At 29.1% G+C, this 20099-nt stretch overlaps 1 protein-coding gene across 3 annotated transcripts; it reads right to left on the minus strand.

Annotated features, from left to right (window-relative positions):
* Positions 1-3275: 3275 nt before the first annotated feature.
* Positions 3276-14071, minus strand: LOC129975837 (gastrula zinc finger protein XlCGF7.1-like). Of its 3 annotated transcripts, XM_056089076.1 has the most exons (4): positions 13853-14071; positions 12909-13005; positions 11818-12033; positions 3276-4718 (listed from the first exon to the last, which is right to left on the minus strand). In XM_056089076.1, the coding sequence occupies exon 4, from the start codon at positions 4189-4191 to the stop codon at positions 3361-3363; it is 831 nt and encodes a 276-aa protein (XP_055945051.1). In that variant the 5' UTR covers positions 4192-4718; positions 11818-12033; positions 12909-13005; positions 13853-14071; the 3' UTR covers positions 3276-3360. The 3 variants fall into 3 exon arrangements, with proteins under 3 accessions (XP_055945051.1, XP_055945049.1, XP_055945050.1); XM_056089074.1 differs by lacking the exon at positions 11818-12033; XM_056089075.1 differs by lacking the exon at positions 11818-12033 and having other exon boundaries at positions 14047-14070.
* Between the last annotated feature and the right edge of the window lie 6028 nt (positions 14072-20099).

Genomic DNA, 20099 nt, shown 5'->3' on the forward strand with positions numbered 1-20099 from the left:
AATCAACCAAATTTTGGTGCGTTAATAACAATTCATTTAAAATTTTTTTAATCTCGATTAAGTGTAGAAGTTACAACAAAAATCGTGGCATGCGTTTTTCAGCATTAAATTTCTTCTGTTAAATAAAAATAAGTGCTGCTTATTTTTTAATCTGTTTGAAAGCTTGGTAATAGTTTGAAATGTATAGTCAGAATTCAGTGTTTTTCTACGATGTAAAAACAACTTCAAAGAATATTACAAATTTATTTGAGTGAGCCTAATTTGACTACTTTTCAAAGTCAGTATGATTCGAAAGTAGAATTAAATTGCATAATTATAGCTGTCAAATATTTCCAGGGAATTGAAAGAAATGATTTTATATAGTTGTCTTAACGGTTTAATTTTAATGTTACCAAATATAATTATGAACTCTTGTTATAAGAATGTAGCCATTTTAATTAAAAGAAAGAACACTCTGCCCCCACCCTCCCACCGCGAAAAAATCAAAGCTAAATACAATTTTCTGGAATTGAATATATACAAAAGGGATAAAAATACGTTATTAAAATATTTTTTTAAAATATGTCATTTCTAGAAAATGTTCACAACTTTTTTTAAATATGTTTTTTTAATGAACTTCAATTCTAGCCTTCCTAAATATCTAAAGCTCATAAAATCCAGACAGTTCTTAATTCATATTTGCATATTCTTTATACATATATGCATATTCTTAATAAATAAAGAAATAAAAGAAAACACGTAATTTTTTTCACGCAACATATAGTTTTTCCTGCCGACCGAATAAGGTAGTACCGATTCTTGAAATTCCAGAAAGAACTTTCGTTCTGAATAATGTAATTATTCATCAGAAACAATTTTTCATATTTTAAGAGGCTAGTACTTAAAAACTTCGAGAAAGAATTTATTTCAAAGATTAAATGCAATTAAATCACTTCATTCTTACTGCTCACCAATTTCTTTCCAAATCAAAACATAAATAAATAAAATTTTAAAAAACCTAACTAAAAATTTTCACATCAAGAATTGAGAGCAAATTAACTCATTTATATAAATACAAGAATACAAAAAAGGTAAATGTCATTTCAAATGATATTCATTTGGCTGAGATAAACTTTAGTAACCAGATAAATAAAACAAACACCCTTTTTATAACTTAATGAAACTCCCTTACGCTGAATTAATATTCCATATATGAAATTAACAATCATATCTTACAAAAAATATTGTTTCAGAATATTATTTTATTTATAGTCATTATACGAGATGAATCACTTAAAAGAATTATCAGAAACAATCGAAGTTTCTTATATTTGTCCTGACAGTTTCATTTTGGAAGAAACCAAATAGTTATATATTCTATTTTTTTTTTTTTTATGAAAAAAAAATATCTAAACTTGTCGGTTAAAACAAACAAACAAAATAAGTCGTCGATAAAATCAATGTAAAAGTTCACTTTACATTCATTATCATCATTATATAATTTTCTGCTAAATAATTACAAATTTCTTTTAATTCTGAAAGTGTAAAGAAAATTTAATATTAATTATATCACTTGGAAGGGAGAAAAAAACATTAAAGTTTCCGCCGGCTGGTCATAACTGCATTCTAAATTATTAACAAAACAATATTTGCATACTTTTACATACATGAGTCAAAATACACGAGTTAATTTGAATACACTCATCTTTTCATGAGTGTATTCAAAAACTAGCAATATAAAGAGTTGTCATGGTGTTTACAGATATAAGAGAAAATGCTCTGAGCTCTTGAAAACAGTTTAACCCTCTAGGTAGAATTTTTGACTAAATGTCATTTGCATGCCAATTTCCCTCAAAACACGCAGCAATCTTTACTAATTCAATTCCGATATTGTAATTCTTTCTCGATTTCGTTACAGCAGTGAAAATCTGTCAGAGTTGTGTAATTCTAATTAGCCAACTACAAAGGGGGTGTAATTCATCTGAATGGGGAAAAAAATCATAAGAAAAATGTTATAAAATTGATTTTCTGTAGCATTTTGGCGAAGAGCCCAACGAAAGTAATTGGTTCAACTGGCTATAGAAAAGTCCTAATTACAAATTAAACTAAACACATATATGCATAGTATTTTACATTAAAAAGAATGCACTTTCTACTTTTATAATTCAAATAAATATTGCTATACTATATTACGTTTATTAGCAAAATGTGCAAATAAATAATTTTGGGATTAAAATGGCCACTCTTGTTTTCGATCACATTTCCCGCTTTTGAAAAAAATGTTATAAGTAAATGAACCATCATAACAATTAGCGGTATCGGTGAGATTGGATACAAATGATAACTTATTGAAGAGAAAATGCGTCCCGATGTTTGAAAAAATGATAGGTGGGGATGAAAATGTTATTTACCTGTAGTCGACTACCAAAGGAAGTGCTTTTGGTAATAGGTGATCAGCGAAAATTCCCGTGACTGTCATTCATCTTATGCAAGCTGAAAGATACACTATCCAATTCTATAATACTCTGAATATTTCTCATAACTGCTATATGCAATGCCAACAACGAAAGAAGACTTTCAAAATTACAGTTCAACCAATAACTAATCCTGTTGTCTCGTCTGTTCAGCAAGCGGGATGTAATGCTATAGATATTGACAGTGAAATAACAGACTTTGCTCTTAGAAAAAGTAGACGAGTCAAGTTTTTGTTAGAAATGGAAATTTTATTTTATAAATCAATTAATTTTTCAATAGAAATAATATCGCACAATAATTATTCTTGTTCTAATTGGAAATTCATTAGTGTTTTATATTCTGTTCACTTACATCTGTTATGTGTTCTTAGTTTTATGTAATAAGAACTTGCACTTATCGGCATATATCATAAATGTTGCGTACATATCAACAATTGATGAATGCATAAGAACTTAAGTAACAAATGTGTTTATTATATTAAAAATACAGATATATGATTCTTTTTTATCTGTATCTTGTATAATAACAATAACAAACTTATTTCTGCAAGAAAAGTGTTAGGAGTTTCTGTAAATTTTCAGGCCTTACGTATTTAAAATTTAAATAAGGGATTGGGTAATTTGTCCTACGCCACAGGCGATTAATCCTCACGATGCGGAATGTATACCTCTTGTAATAAATTTATAACAACTATGAATGCCTTTCAAATAAAAAAGTTAAAAAAAAATTAAAGTATATAAAGGGATTATCTTTATATACATCAGTTAATGGTTTCTTAAATTTATTAGACAAGAAAATGCTTTATTACACGTTATGCAGACAAAGGTTTTTATTTTAAAAAAATAAGTACATGATACTTTCAATTTTACCAAAAAGAAAACGCTTTATTGCAGAAATCATAAACAACTATTTCTCTTTCGTATGCTGCAATAAATGTTTCTTTAAATGTGCATTCTGAGTGAACGAACTATTACAGGTGTCACAAACATAAGGTCTCTCCTTCGTATGCGTCAGCAAATGATTCTTTAAACTTGTCAACCGGGGAAACGCTTTATTGCACAAATCGCAGGAATATGGTTTCTCTTTCGTATGCGTCACTAAATGATTCCTTAAAGTGCTCCGATCAGAAAATGTTTTAGAACATACATCACAAGCAAACGGTCTCTCCTTCGTATGAGTCAATAGATGCCTCTTTAAAAATGCATTCTGAAGAAACGAGCGATTGCAGATGTCACAAACAAATGGTTTCTCTTTCTGATGCGTCCTTAAATGATGCCTTAAACCACACTGATCAGAAAATCCCTTAGAACATATATCACATATATACGGTCTCTCCTTCGTATGAGTAGCTATATGGTTCTTTAAATGTGCATTCCGAGTGTACGAGCAATCACAGATGTGACAAATATAAGGTCTCTCTTTCGTGTGCACCAATAAATGTCTCTTTAAAAATGACATCTTGGAAAACGCCTTATCACATGACTCGCAGGGATATGGTTTCTCTTTCGTGTGCGTCAGTAAATGACTCGTCAAATTTCTCTGACTAGAAAATGTCTTAGAACATGTATCACAAGTATACGGTCTTTCATTCGTATGAGTGATATAATGCCTCTTTAAATTTTCCTCCAGAGTAAATGAGCGATTGCAGGTTTCACAAATATACGGTCTCTCTTTCGTATGGGCCAGTAAATGTTTCTGTAAAATTGCCTCATGAGGAGACGCTTCGCTACACATCATACTGACATACAATTTCTCAGTGATAAATGCATATAAATTTCAATCCAAAATGCTTTAATCTGAAAATGGTTTACAGCATTGCAATTTTTCTTTCATATGAGTTATTAAATGCCTATTAAAATCAGACTTCACAGCAAATATTTTTATATAAAAGTACAATTTGTAATGTTTGTATTTTTTTATGCTTTATGAAATTCAGTTGCACGTGAAAACTTCACCTACATATGCCTGCTGAAATTTTATATGTCAAAAGGTATTTCCAGTGTATATACTAATCAAATGAGTTTTCTCCATTTGTAACATTCAGATTTTCAGAAAGTAAATACTCTTGAGAACTGCAACATTTATTACACTTATTTAATATCGATTGTTTTGTTCACTGGACTTATTAGCTGTGAGTAATGTCATTTTTAATAGCTTCATTTCCATGCCGACGTAAGAGAAATGTTTTAAAATTTAAATTTCTGTTGCATCTCATCTTAATGTCTCGGAGACGATACATGTTTAGGTTTGTTTCTGCAATTTACCTGAAAAAAAAATTCTTCATTAATTTCTGTTTTTGATATGAAACCTTTAAAACTTATATAACCTTAACACAATTGAATAAAAGTATATATTAAATGTAACAAATTCATACACAAAAAATAAAATATAATTTTATATTTGAACAACGTTATTAAAATGTAAAAGTCTGGGTCCCTAATTCAACGAAAAAATCCGGAATGAAAATTATATTCGTTAAATCAGGAATGATATCAGGGCCCAAAAAATAAAATTTCTGTATTTAATTTATGGAAGAGGCCTAATAAGATACTGCACAAAAATATTCATAATTAAAAATTGTACACTTTTTATTTGGCAGTTACATAAACAACCAAGAATTATGTATTATTTAATTTGAAAATTTAAAAGTATATACTAAATAACGTTTGACAATTTGTTTGATTCTTCCCGATTTGAAAGTGTTCTTTTTCGATTATTTGGAGAGAAGAAAATTGAGCATTACTTAAATTCTGTAGCATGAAGCAAATTTTCCAAATTATGTAAAATATCAGAAAAGTAATGGTTTTAAATTGGTGTTTCCGAATTACAATTGCTACCATTCATTGGTTCCAATAAATAAATGTTTGATTAATTACATTTACACACACAAGCAATCCATCATCACATGTTTCATTAATACCAATGGTAAGTAAAATTCATACAGTTCAATCAATTTCATACAGTTATCATTTATAGATCCTCAATTAACTTTGAATTCATCTTTACATTTAAAATTAATACATATTACAATTAAAATTAATGAAAAAAAACGAGAAAAAATGTATGATGCAATGTTCATTAAGTACCTTCAAATTGGTAGTATTAATATTTTAAACAGAAAAATGATACTTCCCATTCAATAAAAATACAACATATAAAAAGTACAAAACAGAAAATTACTATAGTAATTTTTTTGAAATCAAATCCCCGATTTCAGAAATATTACAGCAATAGAACCACATTACTTGCATGCTATAGAAACCAAGAATAGATGATAAGTTTCTCCCCCTTCCCTTAGAAAAAAAAATTTAGATTTCATATCAAAATTTTTCAGAAGCTAACACAGTTTACTCTGAAAATCAAAAAAAATTTACATTTTTTTAAAAACCTAATGAACTAATTTTCTCATTTACTACCAAAATATAATGCTCTAAAAATTTTTATAATAAATAGTATTATTGATTAATATATCTTAACATTTTGTTTTGTTTTCTAGTAAATCATGAACCAGTTTAAATTTATAGAACAATGCGTACAAGATATGACAAAAATTTATACCATAATGCGATACATTTCTACAGCACATTTGCAAATATAATGTATATATAACAGAATCATCATTAATTTATCATTTATAAGAATATATTTGTATTCAGACACTATTAATCATTGTTAATAATCAAATACCAAAAAATAAAAAAACCCGAAGATGTAAAGCTTATTGCAATTAATCACTGCAAAATCACTAAAGATGGTAACTGATGTATTAAAGTAAGTACCTATGTTTGTGTAGTAAAATTCCAATAATATTTTATTTGGTAATTACCTGTCACAATTTTGAGAAAATGAAGGTAAAAAGTATTGTTGCATTTATTTATAACCTCACAATTTCAAGATGATTATGAATTGCCCATTTCTTGATTGTTATCTATACATTTTAAAATCTACAAAATGCATTTTCATAATCATGACATCATATCAAATGTAACAAATAAGGTAGAGAGAAAATTAATTGGAGAAAGATAGAATTTGTCTGTCACAATTTTCAGTTTCGTCATTAATTTCTGTACTTTCATACAAAAACAAAATAATGTCATAGAGAGATCGAAATTGCTTCCCACAATAAAATTTCAAAGTCAGTTTATATCAAATTCAACCAATTTGTTCTAAATGTAAAAACTTTATATTTTAAAGAAGTAAGTTCCATTAATTGTTCAAAAAATATTGATAAAAATTAATTAAATAAAATGAAAAAATATTTGTTGAAATTGAAAGAATGCATATCTTATTCTTTAAGATATGAATTTAAGATAGCATAAAGTTTTACGATATACTGTTTTTGCAATTCTGCAATAAAAATTTACCTTAAAAAAGAATATTAACATTTAATGTAACAATAACATGTAATGTTTAATGTTAACAAATAGCAAGACTTTCAATTTCTAGTAATTGTGTATTAAGCACATGCCAATGGTAAATTTTATTGTGAACCACATACCATTGGTGAACATTAGTCAAGAGACTAACAGCCGTATTCACCAACCGTAGTTAAACATCAACTGATGATTAAACGCTGATCAGCAGTCAAATCGGTATTCACCAGACCAAACTGATTGTCGATTTCCCCTTGTTTTGCCCCATTTTTTGATTCACGGACTTCTGATGATCAAATTTGATGAACGGTTTTCCGCATGGACAGTTCTCAAGAAGGACAACTGTTACGTTAGTTTTCAAACAAACATGGATGATTTAGATACATTGGAACTATTGCAATTGATATCAGATAGGAAGTGAATAATTTACACTGACAGAGTTTCTGATTTGGATTTGTTAGATGAATATGATTTTGTTTCGAAGTACAGACTTCCCCGTAATTCTGCTGAAAGCATTTTATCTTTGATGAAGGAGAAAGTAAACACCAATATTTTACGAATCAGTGTTGTAATTCCTGAAGAGAAATTGTGCATTGCCCTACGTTTTTTTTGCTTCAGGAAGTCATCAACAAATAATTGGTGATTTGAATCAAATTAGCCAGTCATCATGTTGCCAGGCTATAAATGAAGTATCTAGATGTATAGCTGAAATGAGACCAAGATTCACTTACCTACCAAATAATGAATCTGAGCGACGTGAGGTATGTTTAAATTAATCCATTTTATATCCTTTATATGGGAATCCCTTTTTATTATTATTATATTCGAGTCGATTTTTGATTATTTTCTAGAATTAAAACTAGAATTTGTCATTTGAATAATTCCTTGAACACTCAATTTTTTTTAAAGCAAATGAATTATAGTTAAAATAATTTGCTAAACTTATTAATACCCTTTAGAAAAATCATCAAGTTTAGTATGATTATACTGTTTTTTGTCAAATGATTGTTCCTTAAAATGCTTCCATTAAAAACATTTTATTGCAAATTTTCTATCTGGTTAATCTAAAGACTTGCTAGTAAAATAAGTTTTTTCATATCTATATATATTCATATCATTTGTGTAGTCTTATAGTTTTTTAATTATGTTATTATTACAATATAAGTTATTAAAAATTGATAATGTATGTATGTAATATTTTTTCAAATCATTTTAAATTAACTTTTAATATTACTTTTATAACTAGAGTTCATCTTTAACAGTTTTTGCATTTGTCATGCTATAAGAAAACTTTCTCATTCTTTACTAAGACAGTGTACATGTTAATCAATTTTAACCTTGTTCCTTTTATTGTTCAATTTTGTAAATCTGTAAAAATATAATAAAGAATTCAAGTATTGAAAATTATTTGCAATATAAACTTAAAATTTTAATTATGCTTTATTCCATATTGAAAAATTCTTATTCCCCCACCCCTACCATTATGCAGCTGTATATCAAAGATTATGGCAGATTTTTGTATGAATATTTAAAACAAGAAGGGGTTTTGAAAAAAAACCCACCTAAATAATAAATATGTTTTCGTTGAACAAATAATATTTTAAGATTAGGTAAAAAAATATTTTTTCTGTAGAATATTTTCCAAAGTTATCTAAAATCACTTACAAATGTTTTAGACTGTACATTTCTAGTGATTGAGAATTATTATAAAAAAAAGACATAAGATATACTAGTGTACTGTGTAAAAGAATTCTAAATATTTATTCTAAATTTAGATACAAAAAATGGTATTTTTGACTTATATCAAATATTTGTGTTTATACTATCAATTTTTAAGTATGTCATGTAAGTATTATTGTTAAATTAGCAATTTTTTTTCATTACAGTTATTTATAATTATTTCTCAGATTAAAAACTTGCCAAGATATGGAAGAAATAAGGAACAACTTTTTCCTTTTGGAAAAAAAAAAAAAAAAAAAAAAAATAAGGAATAAGAAAAGCAACAAACAAAGGAATCTTTTTCATCTGTCTGGTGATGATTATACTGGATTGCTTTTTGTATTTTTGAAACTTTCCTGTATGACTCATTTCCATGACTGTACAACATTTCACATGGATATATAAGTTTTTTTCAGTAAATTGATTTTTATGTTATTATTTATTTTATAAAAAAGACTTGATGGCACTTTGTTTTAATGCTTGTAGAAGCTGTAACTTCTCCATCAGAAATTTCTTTTTAAATTCATATAATATGTTACTTTTCGAGTCAAATTTGAATAAAATAGATTTTTGTACACAGAAGTCCTTTTTTAATTTTGCATATTTTAAGACATTCTGAGAAGTGTGTAAAAAAACAAAGAAAATAGATTAATTGAGATGTGAAAATTTTGGAATTTATAAACAAGTGTCGATAATAACTTATACGAGTTAATTTAAATTTCTACAAATTATGATGCAAATATAAAATTTTAAAAAAGAGGTTTTCATTTTAAAAATTCATTAACTTAACTAACATTTTAATGTAAGCTATTAGAATAATATTTAAGATGATTTCAAGAAAAAAATTTTTGTGAAAAATTCTTTTACTTTCTTGAAACTTTTTAATTTGGATCATCTTTCATCACATTTTAAATATAGAAATAGATTCCTTGTTTAAATACACAAAATCCTGAGTTGAAAAATTTGACAATTAAACACAGGAAATTATGTTGACTAAACAGTATTTAGTTAGATGGTTGTGCTCACAGATTTATAATTTCAGGAAGTAACGATTGTCATGAAGATATGAATAATTAAAAACATCATTGGAAATTAATATAATGAAGTGACAGATATTATTCAAGTATTAGTAGAAACTAAATGTTAAAATATCAAAAAATTAATAACTTATTTGATACAGAATTCTGGGGGGGGGGAGGCATGAGCTTGTTGAAACAAATAGAAAATATCACATTTTCTTGAAAGAATTAAAATATCATTACTAGTTTCTGACAGGTTAATTAAGTTAACATGTGTTGCTTTTTAATTAAGTTTGAATCATCAAGCAGAAAGTGTTAAAAAATTTATTATTAATTGCAGATGTTTTACCACTCAATTTATTTGAACAAAAGTGAATGCTTATGATGTGCAAATTAATCATTTATTTTACTCAGGGATATCAATTCTAAAATAAGTATGGTTCTCATCAATATTTACATTATTTTTATACTGATTTGTAATGTCAAGTACATGTTGTCAAGCTAATAATTAGCCCATTCAAATTTAAAGAGTTGTTAAATTCATTGTTTACAAAAAGTTTTAGATATGAGGTATAAATGAGTTTCTTCACTTCCACAAGAACAATATATTATACAAATTTATTGCATGAATATTTATTTTGGTGAAATAGCTGTTGGTCTTCAATATTCATATACAATTTTCACTGACTTTTGTTCATAATTTGAATCTTTTGATTTAGAGTATATATTCTTATAATATGTATATTTTCTGACATTTATAACTATAAATTTATAGCTTTTTTAGCAATTATATATGTAAAAATTTAATATTTTGATAATTAATAAGCATATTTTTCCACATTTGCTTTTTTTTTCAGAAATAAAAGCATAGCACAGAATAAGCATTTTTTACTTTTTTTCAGCTTTAAGAAAAGGGGAAATTTTTTTTCGAAAACTACTGAAAATGTAGACAGCTAATACATATTTAAATATTGACACCAAAATTAATATTATGATTTTTTTCAAATATAACATATTGTGGAAATATAATACATATTGGAAACTTATCAATATTGTGGAAGTTTAAAACTTATTTGTTTACAAATATATGCTGAAAGTTGAACAAAGAGAAATTTGTAATATACATTATAAACTTCATACAAACAATTATATGGGACTGTCAGAGATATCACTGCTTTTAATTGCAATTAAAATAGCCTTTGGAAATTTAAATGTTTTGTGTAAATGAAAATAATTTACTAATATGAAAGTCATAATACTTTCTAAGCAAGAATTTAAACACTACATTTCCTCCCCCCTTTATAATATTAAAAATTCAGGATACTAATCCATTGCTCATTAAAATGCACTCTAACAAGATAAACACTCTAAACAAAAATATTATAAACATTTTGTGAATTCCTTGCCAAAGGCAAGGGAGTTGTGTTTTAACAATTTGTATGATAATAATTCATTACAATATATATTAAAGAACATGGAAAGATCATAAATAAGAACAAAGATCAATATTATGATTTGCTGGTAATACCATTCAACTAATAAAATTTTGATGTTAACAAATAAAAAAAATGCCATATTTTGTAAAAAAATGTTGAAGTCTGAAAAAAAAAAATCTATTCAGTTTCAAATTTTTAACTAGTTTATAATTGATAAATCAAGAAAGTTATGCTTTTTTTTTTTTACTTGTTCAAATATTTGTCACATTTCTCAGAAATATAATTTACAGTTAATGATAATTTACTTGAAATTCAAATTTTATTAAATTCATTGTTTAGAAGAAACTTCAATGAACTCCTCACTTTCAAAATCAGTTTGCAACAGTTTGTTATTTCTATTGTTTATGTATATACTCTATAATTATATAAAAAATGTTTAAATATTTCCATAAGTAAATGAACTAATTCAAGGTTAATATGCATTTTTTTCAAAAATTTAATTCAGATAGACCTTTTGTAAAAGTTTAATTCATTGGAAAACTATTCAAAGCACAGCTAATATGCATATTCTCGATTCAAAAGAGAGCAAATGCTCAAATGTTTTATTACATAATACAGTAGAAATTTAAAATATGCTAGATTAATAATGTATAGTCAGAGAAACAATCCCACGAAAAGTTAATAATATCATGTAAGCAAAGCGATGAGTTTATCACTAGACAACATCACATTGTTTTCTCGCTTGATCGTCCCACATTTCTTATACACATCTCAGAAAGAAACAAAATAACAATAAAAATATGAAAAAGAGCTAACCATCAGCTGATAATCATGTGATATGTAGCTGCCTTGATGCTTAGTCGTAAAACTAACGTTCGTGAATACCAATGATCATTGGTTGATGATTTGTCATTGATCATGGGTTGAACGATCCGTTGTTTAGCAACCGGTTTGATGAATACGGCCGTAATATGATATCTTTAGCAATCATTGACATGGAGTTAATACACAAGTACTCAGTTTTGGTAGAAGCTATATAAATATCAAATGATATTATTATAAACAATGATGATCAGAATATATTTAACTTAAAAACAAATATTAACAAAAAATTCATAATGCAGAAAATAGGAAGAACTGTGCTTTTTTATCTATATAAAACAGGGTTGCATTATCAAATATGCAATATCCTGGAGGATCAAAGATGATCAAATTTTTGCAGCATTTTAAGGCAATCTAATTTTATAATTTGATTTGTTTTACATGACACATGTACTCATACTTAGTCAATTTTAAATCAAGTAACACTTAAAGATGAGAAGATAAATCTAATGATATTTTTTTCCATGCCTTCAAATTCATTTATAGATCAGTGTAATCTAATTATTTTTCTAAATAGCAGACTAACTTACAAGGTCACAACTTTGCATAATTTCCATTTTTTTAACCTTTTTAAAAATAACTTAGTATATATATATTTACAACAGATAATGAAACCATCTTGAAGGTGACCTCTCTAATATTTTATTTGTAATAATATTTATTCTTTAAAAAATTTTTATATAATGTTTGTATATTTAGCCTGTTTTAATTTAAAATTCTGAATTTAGGGAGAGAGCAAAATTTGCATTACTTATGAGTTAATAAAGAACTCAATTCAATATTGATAACAAAGATGTTTGTAAAAAATAAAAAAAAAATGTTCTAAAATAATTAGTAGTAAGGGTGTTAGTTTAAACACTGCAAAATTTATTAGTTGTAAAGAGTTTTGACTAAGAAAGTTGTAAAGAATGCATAATAATTCCTAAAAATTAATTTTTGTAGAAATAAACATATGTAATGAATTATATAGTTATAATAGGAACACGGCAAAAGTATTTATTCAAAATATTTGGAAAAACACTTACTTGCTTTGCCATATTTTATCCATAAACTTATTTAAACTGGACAAATTTTCCGGAATATGTTCATTTTAATCAACACAGTTGAACTTGCATATTTTTGCTGAAAGCATAAGGAATTAAAGTGAGTTACCTTTAAACAAAAAATCAAATTTATAACAGCAATATTTATATCAAGATGACAGAATAAAATTAATTTTTGGATGAAGTTTTGTTCCACTTTTGTAATTAATATGCATTATCCTGCAAGTAAAATTTTTCTCTATTTCAAGATGGAAATCAAATTGTCATCAAATATAAAGTTAGAAAGTAATTTAGTGCAAAATTGGCAGAAATTTAAACAAAGATTATTCATACAATCAGAAGTTTCACGAAACATAAACCAGAAAAACTAAAAGTTTTGCTGTTATACACAATGGGTGAAAAATGCTTTGATAAATATATGCTTTGGTTTAAATACTGAATATTCAGAAAAATTCAATATACTAATAAAAAAATTTGATGATTATTCCTCACCTAAGAAAAATACCATTATTGTTAAATATAAATTTTTTTCTGATGAATGTGAAAATGAAAATGTTGATTTTTTCATCATTAATTAAAAAGTACTAAATTGTAATTTTGAAATGCAAGTAGGAAACTTAATACGAGATCTTTTGATTATTAAATTAAAAGATACTGCTATTAACTGCCGTTAAAAAATACTGCTACCCTTTGAAGAATTATATCCACCTTTAAATCAGGCTATACAATACTGCGCAGCAAAAGAATCTATAACGAGCAAACTGCAAATTCATATATGAATTATTGTGAAACATATGCCATTCTTCATTCCGTGAAGAAAAAAAGATGTACAGGCATTTCATCTACTATAAAAAAGTGCAGGAAGAATTTGAAAGGAGTTCAAATGAACAAAAAGCATTTGAAGAATAAAAAAAATATATACATACGTAAAAAAAAAATCAATTGCCCAATAATTTTATAACAAAGATAGAGTGATAACAACTTCAGTTGATGGTAGCCATGGAATTATGGATATGGAACTGCAGGGATTGGAATGTTCATGTTTGGTGTTGGATTCGAATCATGATTTCTTTTTATTACAAAAATAAATTTATTATTTTAGCATTGAAATACAACTAACTTTCATCCTACGCGCTCAGCCTGAACGCGTTAGTTTCGAGAGTATTGTACAATATTTTTTTTCGATAAAGATTACGATAACTGACATTAGTTTCCCTTACGTCGCACTTGATCAGGATGCTCATAGCTAGAGATGCATAATCCACGGTTTTTTGAATAACAAATAATATTGCTATTGTTATTTTTAAATATTTGTTCCAAATATCTGTTATTTCAATCATATTATTAATTTAAAATTATTATTTAATATTAAATATAAAATGTATTAATTCTAATTAATACTTAATTTACTAATTTATGTAACGTGTGATTGAATTAATTTATCTGTTTCAGCTTACTTCTTAAATTTTTTTTTTCTCAAAAGTATTTATTTATTAGAGTGAACCATTTTCTGGAAAAGATGAGTTAAAAATATATGTTATTTCTTTAAAATGCTTATTTTAGTCATATATTCTACCAATAGATGGCGCCAGCAGTAAACAGAGTACATGTAATCAAAGTCAATCATGTCGCGAGCAATTAAAAATGATCAGTACGGAATATTGCCTCATCAAATACGAATATCGGTCACTCCCGTAAAGTGGAGTGGTGACTTCGAACTTTCCAGTGAAATCACCGCTCCGATAAATTTCAGTGATATGCAATTCCACTACGATGATTCCAATAACCGGTCCGTTCACTTTTCAATCCAATCACAGATTTCTTTCGACAGCTTCTATTGGACAGATCGTATCGATTGTTACTTTCCAGTGAAGTCACCGCTCCGGCAAATTTCAGTGATATCGTATTGATTGTTACTTTCTATCGTGATTCAAAACCTGTAATCGAAATATCATCAGTAAGATCGTATCAAGGATTTGAATCACACCCCTTTTTGAAAAGTATTGATCACTTGTATTTGTGACTTTTTGATATTGGTTACGTAATAACCGCTCTGAAAATATTCGTCATCCCTATTCAATGATACGATACGATAATTCCAATAACCGGTCCGTTCACTTTTCAATCCAATCACAGATTTCTTTCGAGAGTTTCCATTGGACAGATCGTGTAGTGATCGTAGCGCCATCTTTTATTCATGTCATTCTAAAGCGCTACCTATCTACTTTCCCTAATACAATCTATGTATATACTTCTCCCGGGGAATCCCCGTTCTGTGTATACGTGCGCTAAGCAACGATGTTCGATAGTAGTTAGTGTAATAAAGAGTTTATTTTTCTAATGGCGATGAAATACTTTATACTACACTCTACATGAACATCACCACAAATGGTGACCCGGATAATAAATCACGCATCTCTTTTGATTTAATTTGATTAATATTATCTTACTAAGTTTCGTTTTGAAACGAAAGCGCACTTCATGATGGAGGAAATCTCAGCTGTGAAGATGCCTAACTTCATTCCGTCCGACCCTTCCCTCTGGTTTACGATGGTAGAGTCAACATTTGAATTGGCTATTCCAAAGCCAATTACAGCTTCTCGCACTAAATTCAACTACTGCGTGAGCACTTTGCCACCTGAAATCGCGATAACTGTGCGCGATATCATTCTTTCGCCAGATGCAACTGACCCTTACAGCCAACTTAAATCTGAGATCATTTCCCGATGCGGAGAATCAAAATCTCAGGAAATTCGTAAGTTATTGGCTGGAGAGCAGTTGCATGATAGAAAGCCGTCCGAGCTGTTAAGAATTATGCAAAGACGTGCCGAAAGTCACAATATTGCTGATTCTCTTTTACTGGAATTATTTCTTCAGCAACTACCATCTAATGTGCAATCGATTCTTGCCTCAATACAACCTTTGACACCTCAAAAAGCCTCTGAAATAGCCGACAAAATACTGGATATAACACCAAACCAGGTAAGTGCTGTTTCAAATGCAACTGCTACAGCTGATTCTGAACTGTTATCAGAAATTAAAATGTTGCGTAAAGAAATTGCACAGATGCGTCGCCATTCCAGAAGTCATTCACGGAATCGCCAACCTCGTTTTCGACGGAAAAGCCCTGCCAGTAATGATGATATCTGTTGGTATCATCGGAAGTACGACTCCAAAGCACAAAAATGCTTTCCGCCTTGCAATTATCAGCCAAATCACAACGGCAAGGAGTAGCGGCGACATACGCCTCGCCCAGTAGTTCTCGTCGCCTTTTTGTTCGCGATAGAAAATCAAATGTAAATTTTCTTGTTGACACTGGCAGTGATTGTAGTTTGATTCCTGCGACTAGAAATGATAAACTGTGTACTCCGATTCAAAAATTCTTTGCAGCAAATGGTTCCATTATAAATGTTTATAAACAGAAGTTATTATCTTTAGATTTAGGTTTAAGAAAACAATTTGTTTATCCTTTTTATGTTTGTGATATTAAAACTGCAATTATTGGTGCAGACTTTTTACATCATTTTAATTTGCAACCTAATTTAAGAAATCGTTGTTTAAATGATATGTATACACATATAAATGCTCATGCTATTCTTAATAATACTGATGTTCATTCTGTAAAATCTGTATTTTGTAATGATGATTTTTCAAAGTTATTGAATGATTTTCCTAATATTCTTAAAGCTCCATGTGCAAACCAAACTGTAAAACATTCTGTTATGCATCATATTGAAACTTTTGGTTCTCCTGTTTATGCAAAACCTCGTAGGCTAGCACCCGATCGCTTAAAAATCGCTAAAATGGAATTTCAGCATATGTTGGATTTAGGCCATATGCGGCCATCCAACAGCAATTATGCCTCTCCTCTACATATGGTTCCGAAAAAAGGAAGTGACGATTGGCGTCCTTTTGGTGATTTTAGAGCTCTTAATGCTCAGACCAAAAAGGACAAATATCCGATTCCCAGTGTTTTGGATTTTACTAGCGAACTACATGGAACCACAATTTTTTCTCATATTGATTTAGTAAAAGCTTTTCATCAAATTCCGATTGCTCCCGAGGACGTTCATAAAACAGCTATTTGTACTCCGTTCGGACTCTTCGAGAGCACTCGGATGCAATTTGGTTTGTGCAATGCATCAAGTACCTTTCAGAGATTTATTGATGAAGTTACTAGAGATTTAGATGGTGTGTATGCTTTTATTGACGATTTATTAATTGCTTCAAAATCAATCGAAGAGCATAGACAACATCTCAGAGCTCTCTTTTCAAAATTAGACCATTATGGACTTACAATTAAATCTTCTAAGTGTACATTTGGTGTTCCTACCCTAGATTTTTTAGGATTTAAAGTTTCCAAAGAAGGTATTTCTCCAATTCCTGATCGAGTTAGTGCAATTCAAGAATTCCCACGACCCACTACCCTTACTCAACTTCGTAGATTTTTGGGTATGTTTAATTTTTACCGCAGATTTCTTCCCAAGGCAGCTCACATATTATCACCTTTGATTAAGTTTCTTGAAGGCCATACTAACAAAAAGAAATCACCACGGCCAGCAAAAAAATCTGAAACTACTCTGCAATGGTCTGAGGAAGCTGATAAGGCATTTTCTAATGCTAAGAAAGCTCTTGCCGAAGCTACCCTACTCAAACATCCGATTCCTGGAGCTCCTTTAAGTCTGTGGACTGATGCATCCTTATTTGCTATCGGAAGCTCTTTAAATCAACTTTCAAATGGAATTTGGGAACCTATTGCATTCTTCTCAATGAAACTTTCTAAAAGTCAAACTAATTGGTCAACATACGACAGAGAACTTCTTGCTATTTATGCTTCCATAAAAAAATTTCGACACATGCTTGAAGGTAGGGAATTTTCAATCTATACTGATCAAAGACCCCTTACTGAAGCCTTTAAGCAAAAGCCGGATAAATGCTCACCTCGTCAACTGAGACATTTAGACTTCATATCCCAATTTTCTACCGATATTCGTTATGTCAAGGGTACAGAAAACATTGTTGCAGATGCATTGTCTCGCATTGAAATCAATTCAATTTCAAAGAAAATTTAAATTTTAATGACATCTCACTTGCACAGTTAAATGATTCTGAACTTAAAGAATATCTGAAGTCTTCAAATTGTAAAATAGAAAAGCAATATTTTCCCTTAGAGGATGTAACCTTGTATTGTGACTTATATACTAATTCACCTCGTCCGTACATTCCAAATTCTTTTCGTTCAATAGTTTTTGAAAATATTCACAATCTTTCTCATCCTGGCATTCGAGCAACAAGAAAGTTGATTACTAAACGTTATTTTTGGCCAAACATGAATTCATTTATTAAAAATTCTGTTCAATCTTGTCATAATTGCCAACGTTCTAAAATTCAAAAACATACAAAATCTCCTATAGGCACTTTCGCTTTGCCAGATGCTCGATTTGCCCATATAAATATTGATTTCATAGGACCACTCCCACTATCTGATGGTTATAAATATTGTATGACAATAGTTGACCGATTTACCAGATGGCCGGAAGCTATTCCTACTTCAGATATAACTGCTGAAACAACATGTAAAGCCCTAATTCATAATTGGATATCTCGTTTCGGTTGTCCAGTAACTATAACTACAGATCAAGGTAAAAATTTTGATTCACATCTATTTAGACATTTGAATAATATTTTGGGCACAAATCGAATCCGCACAACGTCCTACCATCCCCAATCCAATGGACAATAGAACGTTTCCACAGGGATCTTAAGAGTTCTATTATAGCCCATTGTCAACCAAACTGGACTGAAACTATTCCCATAGTTTTACTCGGAATTCGATCTGCAATTAAACCAGACATAAATGCCACATGTGCTGAATTAGTCTTTGGTACAACTCTCAGATTGCCTTCTGACATTTTAACCTCAAAAGTAGATCTATCAGTACCAACAGATACTTATGTATCAAAATTCAAAGCACTAATGCAATCTCTTAATCCTATCTCTACGTCTAGACACTCGGTTAAACCTATTTATATTCATCCATCCTTAAGTACTTGCTCTCATGTATTTTTGAGAGTGGACAGTGTTAAACCTCCTCTTTCACCTCCTTACACTGGTCCGCACCTTGTAATCAGCAGGAAAGATAAAACTTTTGTATTAAAAGTTAATAATAAAAATGTCACAGTTTCCATAGACCGTGTCAAACCTGCATATGTGTTGACAGGATCTAATGACTCGTTACCTTCTATACCTGCAACTATTCATAAAACTCAAGGTGAACTTTCTTCTAAAAATGAACAATTACCGACAAAACCAACTACCACTCGTAGTGGACGTCATGTCCATTTTCCAACGAGATTAATTACTGAGATATAAATTGTTATGCATATATATGTATTGTAACTGTAATTTTATGTATTTCATATATTATTGCATCTATTTACTTCAATTTCTATTTACCATTGAAACCATTATCCTATATTATACTGATTGTATTATGTGATGTTTTATTTTTATGCGCGTATAATTATCTTGTATTATCACATTTGTCGTTCTCCTTGTTCACTAGGGGGATACTCATGTAGTGATCGTAGCGCCATCTTTTATTCATGTCATTCTAAAGCGCTACCTATCTACTTTCCCTAATACAATCTATGTATATACTTCTCCCGGGGAATCCCCGTTCTGTGTATACGTGCGCTAAGCAACGATGTTCGATAGTAGTTAGTGTAATAAAGAGTTTATTTTTCTAATGGCGATGAAATACTTTATACTACACTCTACATGAACATCACCACAATCGTATCGATTCTTACTTTCCAGTGAAGTCACCGCTCCGGCAAATTTCAGTGATATCGTATTGATTGTTACTTTCTATCGTGATTCAAAACCTGTAATCGAAATATCATCAGTAAGATCGTATCAAGGATTTGAATCACACCCCTTTTTGAAAAGTATTGATCACTTGTATTTGTGACTTTTTGATATTGGTTACGTAATAACCGCTCTGAAAATATTCGTCATCCCTATTCAATGATACGATACGATAATTCCAATAACCGGTCCGTTCACTTTTCAATCCAATCACAGATTTCTTTCGAGAGTTTCCATTGGACAGATCGTATCGATTCTTACTTTCCAGTGAAGTCACCGCTCCGGCAAATTTCAGTGATATCG

Source organism: Argiope bruennichi, chromosome 7 (genome assembly GCF_947563725.1).
Source record: "Argiope bruennichi chromosome 7, qqArgBrue1.1, whole genome shotgun sequence".
In the NCBI taxonomy this organism is placed as follows: Eukaryota; Metazoa; Arthropoda; class Arachnida; order Araneae; family Araneidae; genus Argiope; species Argiope bruennichi.

Coding starts and splice junctions, on each gene's coding strand:
- LOC129975837 (XM_056089074.1), bottom strand. CDS start 4,191: ATGATGTGTAGCGAAGCGTCTCCTCATGAGGCAATTTTACAGAAACAT.